This window comes from Ctenopharyngodon idella, chromosome 23 (assembly GCF_019924925.1).
Source record: "Ctenopharyngodon idella isolate HZGC_01 chromosome 23, HZGC01, whole genome shotgun sequence".
Taxonomy (NCBI): Eukaryota; Metazoa; Chordata; class Actinopteri; order Cypriniformes; family Xenocyprididae; genus Ctenopharyngodon; species Ctenopharyngodon idella.
Window position 1 is genome coordinate 591,072 of NC_067242.1, and position 15,014 is coordinate 606,085.

At 37.0% G+C, this 15,014-nt stretch overlaps 1 protein-coding gene across 1 annotated transcript in view; it reads right to left on the reverse strand.

Moving 5' to 3' along the window:
* Positions 1-14,625, reverse strand: part of vstm2a (V-set and transmembrane domain containing 2A) — a 45,930-nt gene extending 31,305 nt beyond the window's left edge. The window contains exons 1-2 of the mRNA XM_051882910.1: positions 14,351-14,625; positions 12,673-12,842 (exon numbers count right to left, since the gene is read on the reverse strand). Of these exons, the coding sequence (XP_051738870.1) occupies positions 12,673-12,842; positions 14,351-14,429 (249 nt within the window). The 5' untranslated portion in view covers positions 14,430-14,625. The remainder of the gene's footprint in view (positions 1-12,672; positions 12,843-14,350) is intronic.
* Positions 14,626-15,014: the final 389 nt, after the last annotated feature.

A 15,014-nucleotide genomic window follows, 5' to 3' on the forward strand; every position in this document is an offset into this window, starting at 1 on the left:
TGCAACATAAGAAAGAAATTACAGTGTTTTACACCTCACAATGAATATCAGTCAATTTTATTACAGTTACTTTTCTTAAATATGACATCCTTGATGAAGTATTCAGCCTTCAAATGCGACCTCCGAAGGACGCAGCCTCCGAATGAGACGCAGCTCCTGTCACCGAAGGAGTGTGTTTTTGGTTGTGAGGGAAAGATTACCTTTTTCAGCTTCCCAAAGAACCCAGCGTGAAGGGAACAGAGGATGAAGTTTGTTTTTCCGGGGCAGCAACGGAGTTGTGCATGTATGTTTGTTTGTTCCCGGGATTTCGGTGATGAATACTTTGTAAACAAGTCCCAGTTCGGCACTGGATTTGCAGATCGCGGGCGGAGAGTAAAGCTGCATCAGATGTCTGTGTTTTGTTGGCAATCAGTGCGCAAGTGCATATAATATAAACAATACGAACGTTTTTGTTCCTTTTCATTTATAATGATGTCACAGCTAGCGTGCGATCTCTACACAGAAGCTGCGTGTGCTCGTGACTCTTTAGCTCCGCCCACAGCACTGACGGCAGACACGCCTCCAGGATCTCGGCTTTTTTCGGAAAGACTCGTTTAGTTGTATCATATTTATAAAAGAGATACACTAAAGACCCCCCCCCTCTTTAAGCTTTGACTGTCGTAGCTTGCCAAAGTTGAAGAGTAAAACACAATTCATGTGAACACAAACATTTATGGCAACTATACTGTGTAGAAGAAGAGCAGTTATGAAATCTAATCTGATCTAGATGAACCCATGTGACATATGATCCATCAGGTGTTTAATGTAATCAAAGTGCCTCTAACGAAACTGAAACAAAAGCAATTGTGATTCATATGTATGAAGCAGCTGCTCATGCAGTCTTCTCAACCACACAATATGTTTATTTTATGTTACAGACAATCCCAGAAGTACTTGAATAAAAGTTTAGATTTTTTTTTTATCTGCTCTGACGTCTGTGGTACTGACCAAAAATAGACTAAATCATCTTTCTAAACTAAATTTAGGCTGGATGTTTTGATGCCGCAATGATTTATTCACGTCCAACAAAGACTGTATTAGGTAACTAGATAGGGCACTCAAGGCTTTTCCCAGTTTGCCAGTCAGTCATTCTCACGTCTTGCGGGACAACAAGTGAATGATCTAGTTAGAGAGAAACATCATAGCTCTGACAGACATCTCCCATAATGCACTGCAATGCAAACCTTGATATGGAGCTCATATACTTGAGTGTGAAGCAGATGTTTTGACACTTCAATGCACGTTAATTTCAATTAAATGAAAATGTATTCTAGTTTAAATGTATAGTAAAAGCAATCAGCTCAATCTAAAAAAAACAAAAACAAAAAAAAAAAACATTAAAATTGCTGGGTTAAAAACAACCCAAGTTGGGTTGAAAATGTACAAGCCCAGTGATTGGGTTGTTTTACCCCAGTGGTTGGGTTAAATGTTTGCTCAACCTGCTGGGTTGTTTTATTTAACTCAACTATTGTTTAAAAATGACTGTATTGTTGCTCAAAATGAACCCAAAATATGTTAGAAATCAACATTTATTTATATGTTTAATAAATGAACATTTATTAATAAGTTTAATGAATAATAATTAAACAATAAACATTATTACATTGCTCATTAATAAATGTTTGAGTGTTTTCAATCCACTTAAGTACATCTTTATATGTATTTTCTAATTGGTCAACTAAAATATACAATAATGTCAATTCTATTGAAACTTGTATGCCATGCACATTTTTTCTTGTCAAATCAACTTAGATAATTAATGTGTTATTAGTAAATAATATTTTAAGTTTCTGTTGATTGAACCAATCACCTCCATTGTATTAACTCAAATGTTTAATTTCAATGAACTCAAAATTTTAAGGCAACCAGGAGACTTACTCTAATTATTTTTTACAGTGTAATGATGAAGTTGCAATTTAGTACATTTAAATATATTCATTTTAAATGTAATATCGAATAATGCAGCTAAAATGATAATCAAGTGCTTTAGTATGTTAGTCAACACATCAAAACAAGTGCACTTCTTTAAATAATGACAAAAGATCATTAAAACAATGATTTAAACTGTACTTTAACACATTGGAATAAACATAGTCATGAAAGTTTACTCTATCTATACTTAAGTGCCGATTTATTTCATTATTAATATATTATCAGCAATTATACACTCTAAAAAGTGCTGGGTTGTTTCAACCCATGTTTGGGTCGAATATTAACAAACCCAACCATCGGTTTACATTTTTAAATTACATTTTTAAGCCTAACAGTTGGGTTTGTCCATATTTGACCCAAACTTGCAGCATTTTTAGTGTATACTTCAGATATTTGAAGCACTCTACAAGTGAACGTTCAATACACATTACTTCTGTTTCACAAGGTTACTGAGCTCCACATGTACTACATGTTTTAATACTGCTCACTTTATAAACTCACATCGAGGGAATCGGCGAGGATGTTTTGAACTTGCTTGTGAAAAGATGAACTGTTTTCTAGGTTAGTGGCAATTAAAGCACTAAAAAACAAAATGCAGTGGCATTTCCATTCAAGCAGGACGTATCCGTGGTCAAAACCTCTTCATTTTGAGGAAAGTGTGGCGTTTCGACCATGGGGCTCAAAGTCATCACACACATCAAGATAGGTGTTGTCTGTAGTCATTCTGTTATGTGAAAAACCTCATTTCCTTTACGGTCCTTCACGGCTGTTCCCAATCCTCATCTCCATAGGGTCACGACTGGCTCTTAATTGATCCCGTTCCACCCGAGAGCTGCAGGTTTCCGTCTCCCAGCAGCACTTGAAGGGAACCTCATGAGCGGGAATGGAAATTGCGGCGGAGGAGATCTCGGTCTCGAGCAGGTTGGGGATTTGTAGGATTTGTAGCGGTGTAGGAGGGATATTAGGGGTAAGTCGGCCCCATATGTTGAATAAATCATTCACTGATGTTTAATTAAAGTCCTGAGAGATAAATTAGCCTGACTTAGTTTAATAAAGTTTTGATGAATACCTGTGTTGGAGAAATTCACACCTCATGAAGTGCTCGATTTGAATATAAATCACTGTGAGGATTATCAAGACAAAGTACTTTATCTTCACATCACAAGAAGCTGTTTTTGAAAACTGCAAGTCTCCAAGAAAGTAAACAGAAAAACATCTCGCCATGTCTGTCCAACCAGTTTATACACAACATTTTTTTCACTACAATTTTCAAAATCAATATAATGATTTTACAAAAAGTATAACGTTTGTAAAAACCAAAAATATATGTGCCACTACAGAGCGAGGTTTGAACGGAGCGATTCAAGATGAATTAAGGGTTTCTCAAGGGTTTAGAACAAACTCTAACGTCAACGTTTGAGGAATATGAATGCAGCGCTGCCTTGAAAGAGCAGGAAGAAGAAATGAAGAAATGAAAGCTTTCTTTAAACACAAGTTCAGGTGCCATTCAATACTTCCAATACGCTGCCTTCATGTAATCCTTCAGTGGAATCAAACGCCGGCCGTCCTGATGGGATTCCAGTCAAAATCCATTAGTAATTTCCTGCTGAGGTGCGATTCTGGTAATCTGGGAATCGAATTCCAGTTCCACAACAAACGAGATAAGAACAGGACGAAAACACACAATGCTGACAGAGATATTGAAAATATGAGAGAGCTGAACTTTATTTTTATTTCTCTTTTCCACAGCCATCTCTAACAAGATTCCTGCAGCTCAAATTTTATTTTACCACCTGTGTTATAATAGTGATTATCTGTATTTTAAAGTGCAAAGCAGATTTTAGTATTTGGTATATATTATACATGGTTATGAACTGTAAAATATACAGGCACCAAAACCATTTTTTTTTTTTTTTGCAGTAATTTTCTGACTTTTTTTCTCTCTCTTTTCTTTCTTAATTGTCTCCTTTTTTTTTAAAGAGGCCATATTAAGCACATTTTCATATCTTGATGTTGTGTTTGTGCTCTACTAGAACAGGTTGATTATTTTCCTCATATTCTCCATTTTTCAGCTCCTCTCTTCCCAGTCTGTCAGTAACGCTCTGTTTAGTTCCTGTCTCTATGAAGCCCCTCCTTTTGAAAAGCACAGTGTGCTCTGATTGGTCGGCTGGAGCAGTGTGTTGTGATTGGTGTTTGGTAAATGTCCCGCCCCTTACCATAACCGCCAGTTTCAACACACTACTAACTAACCCAACCAGGCCCCGCCCCTTTATTCTGCGTATGAATTATTTAAATGAGGAATATTGTGAAGAAAACTCAAGACTACAATGGAGGCGTTTCAGGGAGTTCAGAAACACTGACACTGATATAGAGAAGAACTGGAACTTTGCGGAGCTTTTTCATACTCATAAATAGCATAATATGTCCTCTTTAACAATGAAGTTTTAATGTTACACCAGAGACACATGCGAACACACGTGCACTTGTTGAAAGCCCGTTCCAGAGAGAGAGAGAGAGAGAGAGAGATCAAATGCGAGTCATTCACTAATTGGAGCCCACAGTGCCCGGTGTCTTCAAAGGGAACTACTTTTGTTTTGATCCCTTAAATTGAATTGGACTGTGCTGCTGGCATCTCTTCTGCACATTACATGGCTGCTGATTCGCCCTCCCTCTACATGATCATCTGTCCGGTCGCTCCTCTCTCTCTCTCTCTCTCTCTCTCTCTCTCTCTGGGAAGCTGGTGGCAGCCTCTCTTTATCGCACAGCTATGGCAGTTGTGGAAAGAATCCATTATGCTGGGATCTCCAAATCCTCAACGGCCCAGAGTCAAGATTAAAAGAGTGACTGCCCACACACATTTATACTCGTCATCCCGCTGAAGCTTCACTTTAAATCATCAAGCAGGCCAGTTTCCTTTTTGTTGTTTTCCAGTGGGCCGATGAATATCTCTTCTTTTCAGTTTTTGTTGCCAGTTATGCTGACTGAATGTGTAATCGATGCCAGTTAATTCCTCCGAGGGGCTTTCCATGAATTTGTGTCTGCCATCAAAGCCTTTGTTCGGTTATCACAGCTTGTCAATGAATATAAGGTTCATATGTCACTGAAAATTAAGAAACACAACCACAGGCATGTATCATTTTGCCTTGGGTTCGAAACTCGTGACATTTAGAAATTTGCTTGAAATGGCAACGTGACCTGCATTCTCACCTTCACACTTCAGTGCTTCTCAAAACTACGAATTAACTACAATATTTGACAGTAGTTTATAAGAAATGATCAAACGATCAAATGATCTAAATGATCCCCAGCGTTGGAAAGTAAAATTATTAGCTGGATGGTTAATTATGAGCAGATTAAAATAAAAATCACTGGTTCAGGTCCATGTACTATGTAAAATTTATACCATTGAATATCTTTTTACACATTATTGTTCAAAAGATGTTTTAATGCTGTTGAAAGAAGTCTTTTCTGCTCACCAAGGCTGCGTTTATTTGATCCAATATTTGTAAAATATTTTTCCAATGTAAATCAGCTGTTTTCTATGTGAATATATAGTAAAGTGTAATTTATTCCTGTGATCAAAGCTGAACTTTCAGCATCATTACTCCAGTCTTCAGTGTCACATGATCCTTCAGAAATCATTCTGATATGATGATTTGCTGCTCAAGAAACATTTATGATTATTATCAATGTTGAAAACAGTTCATATTTTTGTGGAGACTGTCATACATTTTATTTTTCAGGATGTTTTAATGAATAGAAAGTTCAAAATAGAAACATTATAAAAGTCTTTACTATAAATTTTGATTATGCATCCTTGATGAATGAAAAAAAAAACATGTTCACCCCAAACCTTTGCATATTAATGTAATTGGATATTTCAATACATCATAGGGGTTGAAGGACTTCAGAGTTTTTAAAGTCGACTAGTTGATGATGATGTTGTTATTGAACAAATATGGAACAAAACACATTTTTTCATTCCAATGTGCTAATTTTCCATTGGTTTTCTATGTAAATACACACTGGACAGTATTTGTGTATATGACTGCTGCGCTCGCGTCTTGCCTCTTTTGCATTGTCTCGCGCATGACACTTCGTTCTAAAAACGCAGCGCTCAAGTTCAAATCAGTTCAACTTTTAAGAAACGCACATGAGACCATGCATTTTTTCCCTATTTAACTGCCCACGTTTGCATTTTTGAAAGCAAAAATGTGCTCTGTGTGAACGACCTCGAGCTGAGACTGGCCAACTAGTTGATTAGTCGGTGTAACTCAATATATGTTACTGCATGCAAGGCCAGTGATTGCTGTACAGTTACATCCCAAAAGTTGGTGGTTATCAAAACCATACAGACTGAAACGGGTGATCATACTATCTCTACAAGGGCTGAAAACACATTAAATTTAAATGCAACACTACAGTATAAAGCTGTGCTGAAATTAGAGCTCTCTCAAAACACCTCCGTCTCAACTCAGAGTCTATTAGCAGCCGTTTTCAGCGATCACGACATCCATTCCACTGCTAATGGCCAATGGGACTGAGAAACTATTGCTAATGAAAAATTGTGGTTGAAGCTACACACAAGTTGCCCATTACAACTACTGCCTTAAACTCCCTAGTGACATGTATATTATATTCAGACGATTTCTTATAACCACTAAACCAGTGTGTCCGTGCACAGAAGACTCGCAATGAAACCTTGACATTTTCATTTGAAAGTTTGTTGGCTTGTCAACACATTTATGACTTCTGAGAATTTTACAAGCATTAATTAGTTGTAATCATAATAAGCTTTTCATTAGAGTTATGCTACGGCTATAAATGAACTCTGCCTAATAACTGCCACACAGTTCTTCCAGTTAAGCCATATTGGTGCAATATCAATGTCTCAATAATATGCTCAGAGTGTCAATGTTATGCTAGAGAAAGTGGTTTTCTTCTTCTTTCCTTTTTCGTGACCATTTCTTTATACACATTTCCAAGTCTTGACTTGGCTCGAGGCTACAGGTCAAAAATCAAGGAAAAGGACACGTCCGGTTCAAACTCAGTATCATGGGCAGATGGAGAGCTTCATCAGAGCAGCGCTGCATTGATTATGAATGTGTCTGTCCTAACAATAGCCCGCGCTGATGGATGCAGCTATTGGAGCCACGCGCTTTCATTGACCTTCAGGGCTTATTGTCTTTAAAAGTCTGGCGGAGGGACTTAGATAGAGGACTGGGTGGTAATTGGGCTAAAGAGAGAGGCAGACTGGATGGTATGGATTTTGCATTAGTTTGTACTCGTAGGGAGTGTGCTGTCTAGATCGGCCAGTCATTTCCATTGGGAAAACGAGACGTTTGTGTGAAACCTTAAGTGATAAAAGGCCTTCTGCTTGTACTGCGGCAGAATCAGCGGTAGCTGTCAATTAAGCTTTAAATGACCGAAAATGCCTTCAGTCATGCCACTAGCAGCAGAGCCGGCCGGGGTTTAAGGAGAAAATGCCTGATGTCTGTCCAATAAATTTCTTGTCAACTTGGATCAATGTGGACACTAGAACTGTGTTCCAAAACCTAGTGCGCTTGTCTCGCTGCCTACTGCCTACATACAGTGCTCAGTGTAAATGAGTACACCCCCTTTGAAAAGTAACATTTTAAACAATATCTCAATGAACACAAAAACAATTTCCAAAATGTTGACAAGACTAAGTTTTATATAACATCTGTTTAACTTATAGCATGAAAGTAAGGTTGATAATATAACTACACATTTTTCAGTTTTACTCAAATTAGGGTGATGCAAAAATGAGTACACCCCACAACAAAAACTACTACATCTAGTACTTTGTATGGCCTCCATGATTTTTAATGACAGCACTAGGTATGGAATGAACAAGTTGGAGACATTTTGCAACATCTTTCTTTTTCCATTCTTCAAGAATGACCTCTTTTAGAGAGGATGGAGAGTGATGCTCAACTTGTCTCTTCAGAATTCCCCATAGGTGTTCGATTGGGTTCAGATCAGGAGCCACTGAATCACTTTCACCCTGTTCTTCTTCAGAAATCCAACACTGGCCTTAGATGTGTGTTTAGGATCATTGTCATGTTGGAAAAGTGTACGACGAGCAAGGGCACGGAGTGATGGTAGCATCTTCTCTTTCAGTACAGAGCAGTACATCTGTGAATTCATGATGCCATCAATGAAATGCAGCTCCCGACACCAGCAGCACTCATGCAGCCCCACATGAGGACACTGACACCACCATGATTCACTGTAGGCACCATGCATTTTTCTTTGAAGCCATCAGTTCCAAAAACATTCATCTTGGTCTCATCACTCCAGAGTATAGAGTCCCAGTAGTCTTCATCTTTGTCAGCATGGGTCCTGGCAAACTCTAGGAGGGCTTTTTTGTGCCTGGGCTTTAGGAGAGGCTTCTTTCGTGGACGGCACCCATGCATGCCATTCCTCTGCAGTGTACGCCATATTGTGTCACGGGAAATAGTCATCCCAGTTTGGCTTTCTACTTCTTTAGATAACTGCAGTAAACTTGCATGCCGATTTTCTTCAACCCTTCTCATCAGAAGACGCTCCTGTCGAGGTGTTAACTTCCGTAGACGACCTGGACGTCTCTGTGAGATGGTTGCAGTTCCATCTTTTTTACATTTTTGTACCACTTTTGCTACAGTATTCTGACTGATAAGTAAAGCTTTGCTGATCTTCTTGTAGCCTTCACCTTTCTGGTGTAAAGAAATGATTTTCTTTCTCATTTCTCTTCCATGTGGTGCCATTGCTGACAGCATGAAATGGGAAGGGGTTTTAACACCTTTTATAGTCAATTTTCTGCTGGACACCTGTGTAATGAAGAATTAGACTCACCTGTGCTTGAATTCTTGTTAAATTAAATTTGTAGTCTACAACTTAGCTTTGCTCCAGAGACTTTCAGTGGGGTTTGCATCACCCTAATTTGAGTAAAACTGAAAATTTTGTTCTCTAAGTTATATTATTAACCTTACTTTCATGTTATAAGTTAAACAGATGTTATATAAAACCTAGTCTTGTCAACAATTTGGAAATTGTTTTTGTGTTCATTGAGATATTGATTAAAATGTTACTTTTCAAAGGGGGTGTACTCATTTACACTGAGCACTGTAGATGAGCCTAAACTAAAACTATAAAAAGCATTAAAAATAAAACAAATGTTAACTTCTTTTATTTCAGCTAGTTCCCAAGGCAACATTTTTCAATTTCATTCAGTTTAACCCTTTCACCGCCAGCATTTTAAAAACGTTCCCAGCCACCGCCAGCATTTTTGATCATTTTCACAAAATGGTGTCCAGAATATTTTGCTGTATGAATATCTGAACACACAATATATGAAAAGAAAGAAGAGAGCCTCTGTTCTAGCTTCATGCATTTTTTTATTATCAACTCTTGAATGTGTGGGGAAAAAAAGCAACATTTTAAACAAAAATCTGAGAAAATCATGTTTTTGTCAAAGACTTGATCTGGATGAATTCAGAACTATGATCAAAACACAGATGGAGTAGATTGAGTCCATCAACACCCCCAAAACATCACAGTCATTTCTTCTTCATGCATTCAACATTTTATTCAGTAACGTTAGGCAGTTTTGATTTATATGCTGTTTAATGTTTGATGATCGTATTATTTTACATGCTTCTATCACTTGTTTCTGCTTCTTCTTCGCCTGTGTTTTGATCAGGAGTATTATCACAGCTATATTGTGAAATATTATTCTGTTATTTCAATTTGAATATACTGTAAAATGCAATTTATTCCTGTGATCAAAGCTGAATTTTCAGCATCATTCTGACAGAACCTTCAGAAATCATTCTAATATGCTGATTTGCTGCTCAAGAAACATTTCTGATTATTACCATTGCTTAAAAGTCATATTTTTGTGGACACCGTCAAATATTTTATTTTTCAGGGTTCTTTAATGAATAGAAAGTTCAAAAGAACAGCATTCATTTGAAATAGAAACATTATAAATCCCTTTGGTCAATTTAATGCATCGTAGCTGAATAAAACTATTCATTTATTTGGAAAAAAAACTTTTGAATGGTGGTGTGTGAATGTGGCACAGCCACTGAACATTAGTATGCAATAATACTTCTCACATTCTCTTTGAACTGTTATATATCCAGATTATATCTGGCAAGTGTGTAAGATCTGAGCTGAAGCCCTTCAGGATCTGCATATGATATGTAATGTGAACTTCTGCTGTATAATTCCAGCCTGTGAGTCATGAAGAAGAAGCATGTTCGACTGGTCACGCTCCTGTCTCACAGCCAACAAACCTGCATATTACGATTACACTGATGGATCTATCCTCTTACAACCGGAGGAACTGTTATTTTCTTGTCTGAGATGCCAATGGTAATTTATCCCTTATAAAATAAAGTCAAAGAAAAGGTAAGGCATGCTATTAAGCAGTGCATTTGTCCTAACAGGATGCAATCAAACGATTCTTTTGTTCAGTTCAATTTAGCAGAGAATCTTTTGTGTTTGTACACAGTGCTTACAGAATTATTTCATACAGTTTTGCTTCTTATTGTTCCCATAATTTTTCTGGTGACAGTTCATTATTAACCAACAATCGAGGCCAAGGTAATAAACTATATCATGCCGTCTCCAAATCTTGACATTTCAATTGTTTTAGACTTAAAATGCCTTTTCAATTCAATAAATCCTATCTGAACAAGCCATAATTGCATGATTTGAGGTATTGCCATGACTAGTCATCTTTGCACAAAAGCGCAGTGATGATAAAAATATGTTTGATGATTCACATTTGACAGTCTCTAATTTTCCCTGCGTTCACATTCAGTGCTAGAAGGTAGGGTTCCTCTAAAAATGATCAGTCTACCCAAGTCTTGATCTCTTTCCGAATAAGTTTATTAATAAACTTCCCTAAGTCGCAGCACTGCTGTATACTCTATAAAGTTCACAAAAGAACACGACTGCCTGGAATAAATCCAGCGAATTCACTCGAGACCATCAGCGAATGAACTTCGAGCCCAGAAGCTCCCATAAGTATGCAAATAAAGTAGATCTTTGCATTCGCAATTACATTATCATTTGCATTTTATGTGGGCTGTAACTCTTTTGATAAATGACCTCTTGCCTTGCTACGGGACATCAGAAACGAGCATCCCCACACTAACGGCCATGATTTATCCAATTTGAGCGCTGCACATGGAGAGACTTTTGACGACACCAATCGGCGCAGATTACGGCAAAAGTGCTGCGGCCTGAGCTGAGGTGAGTCCTCGTGTATCATTACAGAGCAGAACGTGTACTATCCCTCATTCACGACTATTAATAGCACCGTGAGCTTGGAAATCGTTCTATATTTCGCTGTCAGCAATAGTGACTGTCATTATACTGTATATATCGATGCCTACAGATTCAGGGCATGGATCATATCCATTATACATTATACTGTGACACAACAACAGCACCGCTGCAGTCCAGCGCGTCTCCCGTCACGTATCACTCCTAACAGCCACTCTTCAGAGGTGAACGCTTTGATCAGAAGCCAATGGCGGATGTCACCCGTCTTATAATTCCAGATGTCTTTATATAGGACGTCTCTTCGCTGACTTCTCCTCGTCAGGGACCCAGCTGCGTGTCATCTGACGCACAATACTCCGAGAAGAATGAGATTCAATCATCGATGCACTACAGCTTCTCCCATCCACAGTCCAAATTGATAGATCCCATGGATCAAAGCCTCGGCAATATGTGTGTGATGAGAGACAACAACGGCTTAGTGATTGCAGTATTAAATCTGAGCAGGAACAATAAAGGACGTTCTTCTTCCTGTGCGGTCGGAGCGAACAAAAAGGCATTTATCAAGCGGAAAAACAAAAAAACTTGTTTGATGTCAGTGAACTGCCAAATGCTCTCGCAGAAACAACCGACTGTACTGTTACAGCCTAAAGACATCTCTCAACCTGCCAGAAACCACCATAATGACACGCAAGCCGTGACTCAGATCATTTGTTGACGCTCGCAAACATTTTGTCGTTAAACATGTCGTCACACACACATTCAGCCAGTGGCGTCTCTAATGCACACGCTTGATGTTATTCACAATAGGCCTCACTTCTGCATTTTGTCCTTCAAAGGACCAGTGATCTCCAAATGAGTGTCACAGCGATTCCGTTGCGGATCTCAAAGCCTCAGGAGTCTTGCATTCACTATGAATCATGAAGCGTGAATCAGGCTCCTGCTTGCAAGTCAACATCCTTGAGCGAAACAGCTGATTAGTCTGACATGTATTGTGCTCTGTGTAAGTGTGTGTTTTGACGTGGAGGGTTAGGGCTTCTAATTATGTGGCATGAGTGGGAAAACGGGAATTCTGCACGCTCTGCCTTTCAAAAGGACAGGAGAACATGAGTGAAAGTAATTGCTGAGGTGGTTTATAGCAGCAGAAGGGAAATAGCAGCAATACAAACACAACAAGTAAGCAGCGTCTCAGCGACAGGGTCATCGCATAAAAAACAGTTCATCCAATCAATTAAAAGTGCAACAGAGTGGGTGGATAAAATGGATGCATGTGCATGAAAAAGGGAGAAATTCATGCAACATGCCCGAGGATGCTTAACGGTGCTTAGGAGACTTCTCCTGTAGGCTGGAATGACGTTATGTACAATTAACCCTTCCTTAACCCCCTGCATAAAATGTTATTACCTCCGTATCGTCCTCATCCTCCTCGCTCGTAATCAGTTCCTCCGGAGCACGAATAAACCACCACTGGATCTCTAAGTAAACTGAGGTCATCCCACTTTGAAAGGCACATGCCATTTCAATGTTCTGTCCTTCCCGTGCAGTGATGTTAGAAGGGAAATCTGTAAACTTTCCTGCAGGAGAAATGAAACAATTTAACCTGAAATTAAAGACAGACAATCTACCAGTGCTTATACTGAACTCTTATATTTATATATCATATTTTATTAAAATTATAATATAATTAAATTGTTTATTTATTTTTTAAAAAAATATTTTAATAAAATAACTAAATATTTGCATTAAAATGTCTATTTAATATTTATTTTTATACATGTTTAGAAAAAATGATTGAAAATTATATATATATATATAAATTTATATAATTATATATAATTTAGTTTTAAATACATATTTTTTAGTATTACAAATAATTTTCATATAAATTTAATTATTACTTTAATAATATTATTTTAATCATAAAATAATATTAAGATATTCATATATATATATATATATATATATATATATATATATATTAATTAAACTATTATTTTATTAAGATTATTATAATCATAAAGTAATATTAAGATGTATACATATATTTTTTCAATCATATATATATATATATATATATATATATATATAAAACTATTATTTTATTAAGATTATTATAATCATAAAGTAATATGAAGATGTATATATTTTTTTCTATATATATATATATATATATATAAATTTTTTTATATAAAATTTAATTATAATAAAATTAATACAATTTTTTAAATATTTAATTTATTTAAAATATTTTTTTCAATAAAATAACAAAATATTTACATCAAAATGTCTATTTAATATTTATTTTTAAACGTTTATGAAAAAATGATAGAAAATCATATTATTATTATTATTATTATTATTATTTTAATAACATTATTTTAATATATATATATATATATATATATATATATATATATATATATATATATATATATATATATATATATAATTTTATTTATTTATTTATTTCCTTTGCAACGAGACAAATGTTCTGGTTGGGTGAAATTTAATGAATACTTCCAGACTAGAATATCGACGTGTTCGTGCAGCAGAGCCTCTCTTTGTTAAATGGCATTAAATGAAGCACTTTCGCGCTCTCGTCCTGCTTTTATCCCGGGTTTAACGGGAGCTGTCCGTGGTGCTGAAAAACAACCGCAGTCCGTCTAACGAAGCCCAGTTCTGAGCATCCGCCACTTGAGATGCAAGTCGCGCGTGCTGTTCCTTCAAAATTACCCTTTACTACCTATAATGCTGGCAAAGAACACAAATCACGAGTTCATGTGAAGAAGAAGCACAGAAACGAGTCCAAACGCGACGAGTTCTCCGAAATCAACAGTTGATTTTTCCATTTCTGCTCTCGTCACGGAGAACAGGATCGCGTCGTTATAACTTTTGTCACTCAGCATATTATTTAAAGATTACACAAATATATGCGGCGATCGTTTCAACGGTAATAATAGACATCGAGAGCATATTTTGAGTTGCTGCTGATTATGTTAGAAAATTTAAAGTTAATAACAGTGTATTATATTGTGGAAAGATGCATCAAAAAGTCTTTATTTTCATCCGTAAATGTTCTTACCATCAAGAGAAAATCCAACTTGAATGGACAAACAGGAAAAGAGCACAAATCCAATACTGTCATGTAAGGTCCCCATCATTCCAAAGACAGATCTCACATGAGCTGGAAAAGAAATGTCCTCCAGAAATGTTCAGCGCATTAAGCAAAAGCCTCGTGAAGATGCCGCGCGAGAAACATGCTGCAACTCTGGCGCAGAAGTCGCTCGTGAACTTGCGCACAGGTGCGTTCGGCTCTGCACTGTCTCTGCGAGGTGTTGATGGAGTAATGATGCTCTCCGTTCCTCTCTCTCTCTCTCTCTCTCTCTCTCTCTCTCTCTCTCTCTCTCTCTCTCTCTCTGTGTGTGCTCGTGAAACGTCAGTGTGCGGCTCTCACCCGCGCGCTCCCCATTGCGCGCGCGAAAAGAGGCGTGAGAGACCAGCATTTGGAGAAATATAACAAACGAGATTGCACATGTCAAGAAGAAAAAACTAAAGTTATCCTCAAAAATCACAGAGATTTCGCTTATTTGCGTGTGCAATGCAATGCAATAAAAAAGGTTACAATATCTATACTTAATATGAAAAATCCTGGCAAATAGAAATTAAATATATAAATTGCTGATGCACTTAATGGATATTTTTAAAAAGAAAAAAAAAAAAAGTGAACTAATTGTTTTTATATTTAA